General features: G+C 50.6%; 1 protein-coding gene across 1 annotated transcript in view; it reads left to right on the plus strand.

The window, feature by feature from the left end:
* Window positions 1–5,477, plus strand: part of LOC132491602 (stimulated by retinoic acid gene 6 protein-like) — a 74,157-nt gene extending 68,680 nt beyond the window's left edge. Inside the window, exons 12-18 of the mRNA XM_060100464.1 lie at window positions 89–170; window positions 490–538; window positions 999–1,116; window positions 2,209–2,328; window positions 3,570–3,733; window positions 4,467–4,613; window positions 5,347–5,477. Of these exons, the coding sequence (XP_059956447.1) occupies window positions 89–170; window positions 490–538; window positions 999–1,116; window positions 2,209–2,328; window positions 3,570–3,733; window positions 4,467–4,613; window positions 5,347–5,477 (811 nt within the window). The remainder of the gene's footprint in view (window positions 1–88; window positions 171–489; window positions 539–998; window positions 1,117–2,208; window positions 2,329–3,569; window positions 3,734–4,466; window positions 4,614–5,346) is intronic.
* The last annotated feature ends 523 nt before the right edge of the window (window positions 5,478–6,000 follow it).

Below are 6,000 nucleotides of genomic sequence, written 5' to 3' on the forward strand. Positions count from 1 at the left end.
TCAATTATATCTCAATTTTCAAAAAAAGTATTAAAAATGATTTTTAAGCCCTGGTCATGAGCATTACTAACTCCCACTTTTTCTTTAGAAAGCAAATGAAGAGGTTGTGGGCAGGAGATAAACACTTTCTCCCTTTGAAGTTCCATAATCCTTCCTCGTCAGAGAGTGTGGTAAGTCTACAGAGGCCTCTCTCTGCTCCGAGGCCAAAACCTGCTGTCCTGAACCTCAGATGGGGGTAGGGGGGGGAGGAAGAGCTCTGGGCTGGGGGTCCAGAGTCCTCAATTCTAGTATGTTCTGCTGCTGGGTGACTCGGGACAGCCCCTGTCCCCATCCAGCCCTCAGTTTCCTCATCTGTAAAATGAGGACAATCATGACACCTGCCTTGGTGGGTTGGTGGGTGACCCTCAAATGAGACAAGGATGCTGGACACGTGTTAGAGGTAATCAGCATGTCTCCCCTCTCAGACCCTTTTTTCTTTCTAAATCTCAGGTGGCCATTGCAAGGTACTCTGGCTGGCAGATAGCTTATATTCTGTGGGGTAAGTGCCCTCACATGACCCATTCAATTCAATACACATTCCCTGGGCACCTGCAGAGTCCTGGCTGTGGGTAGGGAGGAGAGACTTAGGGCAGAAGTGGCCCCAGCTCTTCCTTGAGGGACCTTCCGGAAGGAGTGAGAAGCACACATTCGTGTAGGTCATCATCACCACCTGTCCTCTGCCCATGGGGTGTATATGCTAAGGGCGGTGGTGACCCAGAGGAGGAAGTGACTGTCCACACCCAGGACAGGGCAAGAAGCCTTTCTAGTGGAGTTGATGTTTGAACTGCACCTGGCAGGGTGAGCAGAAGGTCGGCGGTCCTGCCAGGCAGAAGGAACAGTGCAAGTAAGAGTGCCAGGACCTTCGTTTGGGAGAAGGCTAGAGGGGAGACTGCAGGGAGGGACCTGTGTGACTGGATCCTGAAGGGCCTTGAGTGACCACCGGCTCCCTTGACCCACAGGCTACCTCATCATCCACGTGATGCAGAGCCTATGTGGCCTAGTGATCATGTACAGCCTGGTGCTACCTGTCATCCACAATCAGGCCCTGGAGATGCTCCGAGGACTGGGCATCGGGATGTAAGTGCTGGGTGGGCTTCCTGTCACTGCCCAGGGCCTGGGAGCTGGTGGGCCCTCACAGCTGCTGTTTGAAATACCCCTTTCCTGCTGGGCTCTCACCAATCCCTGGACCCATTCTCTCAGCTCTGACCCAAGGATGGACTAAAATAGCAACTCATTGTGATGGGAACCTCACAGTTTACAAAATGTTTCCACTCTCACTGTTCAATGGTGTCCTCACAATTGTGTCTGTGGGAGATATATATGTGTCCATTTTATAGGTGGGAAGATTGAGGTTCAGGGAGGTGAAGTGAGAGAAAGGACAGTATAGTGGAAGGAGAGACGAAATCTGAGCTTGGGTTTTAGATCAGATGTGTGGCTTGTAAGTGCCTCTCTGAGCCTCAGTTTATCCATATGGAAAGTAAAAGTGAATGCTGACATTATTGAGAATTCACTACACATCTTTTCTCTTAAGAACTCTTTGAGGCTGGGACTTACATTAGCTCCCTTTTTTCAGATGAGGAAACAGAGGCACAGAGAGGCTGAGCAGTTTGTCCCAGGGGAGCAGGCAGGACTGGGAGCTGGACAATGTGAAACCAAAGCCTCTTTAAACCACCACTCCACATTGCCACTCAGAGAATGGCAAACACAGGGCGTGGTGCCCTCTGGGGACCTCCCTGCTCTGAGCTCCTTTGTTCCAAACTCACCTAGAGCCTCCTGTGAGTCTGGGGCAGAACCTGCCCTGTCCACTCTCCCATGGCCTTCATGAGCTCTTCTAAAAGCCCCATCCTTTCTTTGATTCCTATACTGTTAAACCACTCAGCCCAGCTGCCACCCCTCAACAAAAAGACATAATTAAATCCTGGAGTTCTGGTCTGGAGCCAGAAGACCTGATGATGCAGCTTTGAGAAAGTCATCTGCCCTTTGTGAGCCTCAGTTCTCTCATCTGCACAGTGGGCAGGAGAATGCTCTGTAGGCATAAAGGGCAGAGCTCAAGCTACTGTTGGTCTGGCAGGCAGGCAGCATCTCTCTTCTCTCTATCAAGGGGCATTCGAGATGGGCTTGGGAAGAGTGGACAAGGCCACCTCAAGATGGTCTCACCCTGTGTTTCAGCCTCACCATATCCATCGTCCTGGGCCTCATGGTCCTGCAGATATGGATCGCCGCCAGCTTCTTCCTGCAACCAAAGATGGGAACAGCTGACAAGCAGAAGCCCTTGGCTCTCAACAACAGGTGAGGGCAGAGAAGGGAGCGGGGCATTGTAGGGCTTTGGCCTCAGCAGTCTCGTTCCTTCCTCTTCACCCTTGGCAGGTTCCTGGGTGGACTCTACACTCTCTGAGAGGGTGAGGGGCAGTGGTTCAGAACTGGGGCCTAACTGCCTGTGGCCAAATCTTGGCTCTGCCCCTTATGAGCTTTGTGACCTTGTGTGACCTTACTAAACATCTATGAACCTCCACTTCCTCATTTTACAAATAATTGTGCATACATCAGAGAGGTGTTCTGAGGCTGAAATGTATTAAAATATGAACTTAGAACAATAGTGCCTGTCCCATGGGTAATCCTTTCTAGTTCATTCATTCAAAGCTGTTCACTCATGGAGGAAACAACACGGGCACTGAGGATAAAGAGATACCCCACGCAATCTGCCTGTGATGTGCTCACGGTGCACTGGAGCCGACAGACACAGACATACGGGGACAGTAGAGTCCAGAGGGTGTGAAAGCATTACAAGAGAAACATGAGTAATGAAGAAGGAGAGGCGAGGGGGTGGAGGAGAGGCAGGGGTTCTCTTTCAGCTACAGGCAGGACGTTTGAGCTGAGGTCGGTGGGACGGTAAGATTCCTACAGGCAGAGATGAGGAGATGGCATGGCTGCAGCCCCTGCCGCACCGATACAGCCAGGAAGCCATGAAAGGGCAGGATGTGTTGGGAGAAGAGTGAGAATCCAATATTGTGGCCATGCAGTGGCCTTAGATGGTGAGGGACAGGAAGGAGGTACAAAGTGGTAATGCCAGAAAAGCCCCTCTCAGAGAGGACCCCAGAATTCATATGCAGTGTTTGGGCTTCATCCCATAGGCAACAGGAGACCGATCATGTGATCAGGTGGTCATTTGAGAAATTTCATCTGGAGGACTTGGAGCAGTTCTAGCTGGGGGCAGGTGACTGTTGCAATGGACAGTGGGAAAGCCACACCCTCTGCCGTAACCACAAACCCAGCTGTAGCCACATGAGGTTTATAGTCCCCACTCACATTCAGCCTGCCCTGGGCTCAGCACCCTCTACACTGTTTCTGAGCCAGTCCTCACATCAGCTGCGAAGTGGGGACAGTCAGCTCCTGCTAACATCACAAGGTCACACAGCTAGGAGACGGGAGACGTAGGCTTTGACCACAGGTCTGGGGGGCCCCTGAGCCCACCTGCGTAGCCACCTTCTCATACGGAAAGGTGCTGCCCCTCCGCCTGCTTTTGTTTGCAGGAGAGCATTCCACAACTTCAACTACTTTCTGTTCTTCTACAACGTGCTGCTGGGCCTGGGCGCCTGCCTCTCCAGGCTTCTCATCAGCTGCATCCTGGGCACGTGGCTGATCGCCCGCATCGACAGGACCATTCTGCAGAGTGGCTATGAGAGAGCAGACATGGGTACGTGGCCATGCATCTGGGGAGCGCTGGTCTTGTACTTTTGCAGAAGCTGCCTGGAAGTCGGGTACCAGAGGCCTGAGTTCATACTCTTCACTTATGCTTAGAGCTTATCTTCCCATGGAGGCTATAAAGCTGAATAGAAAAACAAAACAAAACAAAACAAAACTATTCAGCCCAATGGTCAGAAGGGAATTCAGGCTATTAAATACTTGCATGTTTGACAGACCTTTGAGGCAGAATGAAGGGCAGTAGGAGGTAGCGGATTTCTAGCTGAACAGTTAGAAGGTAACTTGTGAATGCACGGCTCTGAAAATTTTGAGAAAACACACCTCAGAATTACTGGTGTTGTTAGTTGCAAGCTTAGTTAAGAAAATGGTTTGTTCAGTTTAAATGCGCCAAAATCAAAGCCTTTTCTGTGGAGAAAAAACAGTTTTTGTCCTGTTTCTGGCCCATGTCTGTTCATTCACTCATTCATTCATTTAATGGCTGCTGCCTTCTTCATATAAGACACAGAGGCTCCTAGCTGCTATGAGCTTCAAATTCCCATAAAATGAACAGATGAGGGTGTGATCTCTAAGAATCTTTCCAGCTCTTTATACCTCATTTTCTAGATTCTCAGCAAAGACACAGGCACCATTTGGGAACAAAGTGATGCTGCAGTTACGTCATAAAAAGCACAAGCTGGGCCATCCTGGGACGTACTGCATGGCCTGACTTGCCTTCTGGATTTCAGGGTTCAGTGCGTGGATTGGCATGCTCTATGTGGATCATTATCACACCAACCCTGTGCTCGTCAGCTTTTGTCACATCCTGATCACAGGCCACAGAGAGAGGAGGCTGCAGCAGGCCATCAAATACTGGTACCTAAATCAGTCAGCAGGTAAGTCTCCTGTTTGAACCTACACTGGGGTCGGACACCAGGAAACACGTACCTTCAGGCTTCCCTGGGATCCCTGAGATGTCCCAGGTTCCTCCTTCCCTGCCCCTCTTCCTCCACACTCCCTGCCCTGGGAGCCCTTCTACCCAGGGGATCAGGAGGCTTTGCCCCCAGTCAGCCTGGCTACAGGACCCCTGAGGCCTTGTGTCCTTGTCCTGCTAACTGGGCACCTCCCACGTTTCCAGAAACGAGCTCTAGTTCTGCTAGCTGAGTCCTTCATTCAACCATTTGTTTGAGATGCTACCCATAGCCCAGGCTGCAAGCCAGATGCCCTCCAAGATGGTGTGCAGTTTTGCTTAATTTGCCCCATTCCTTACCACAAGCTCTCCCAGCCACCGACCCTTATCCCCTGAAGGCTCTATACTGTCTACTCCCACCCCTGCCACCCCTATTATTTTGCTCTGCCTTCCGCTGGGAAGCCCTCCAGTTAGCCATGTTCTGTCGTGGACACTCAGCACTGACCTGGACCGTTTTCATTGCTATTCCCAATGCTGCAGATACCCAGATCTGTGGGACAAACTCACATTCCTCCAGCCACCCTCATGTCCCCAGGAGTCCTGGTCCAGCTCCTTCTTCCACACCTCACACCTTCTGGGCAGCTTTCGCTACAGCCTCTGAGAAGGACAGAGACAAGCTGCCCCCTCCTCCCAGTCTACTGGTTCTGGTTCTGTCCTAGGTCCCCGCACCTCAGTGAGGTCCAGGACAAGGTGGCTCCTGCTGCAGACCCTGATCAACAACCCCAGACTGGTCACGCTCAGAAAATCAAGGCCAGGTCATGGCTCCCAGGACTTACCCAGATTCTGTTGACGTGCTCGGAGAGCTGACGTTTGACCTCCCACATTGCGACAAGGCTGTTCCAGGACATCTGCCCCTGAGAAGGCCCAGGCTACCCAGCAGCTGTCCCCTGCAGTGTGATGGGATGCACAGGCGCTGTCCACACAGATGGCATACAGGCCGGCAATTCATGGGATGGCACTTGGGCTGAACAATGAAGTCTCAGGTCTAATTCATTCCCTTGGTAAAAAGATCAAGAACTAAAGAGAATTTCTGTTGAACAAACTTTGCCCAATAATGATTTCCACTGTCCATGGTTAGGAGGCAGCCTTGGGGAGATCCATGTTGAGACACACTTAATTTAGCCACAGGACAGAACTTTGTGTCACTGAAAAAGGTGGTAAAAGCTGATATCATGATTTTATAAATTCTTAAGGAATAAAAATAGAAGCAAAAAGAAACTGTTAGAGCTAATAAATGAGTTCAACAATGTTACAGGATACAGATTAGCACTCATCTATCAATTGCCATTCAATACAACTGTAGAAATGAAAAT

This window comes from Mesoplodon densirostris, chromosome 6 (genome assembly GCF_025265405.1).
Source record: "Mesoplodon densirostris isolate mMesDen1 chromosome 6, mMesDen1 primary haplotype, whole genome shotgun sequence".
Classification (NCBI taxonomy): domain Eukaryota; kingdom Metazoa; phylum Chordata; class Mammalia; order Artiodactyla; family Ziphiidae; genus Mesoplodon; species Mesoplodon densirostris.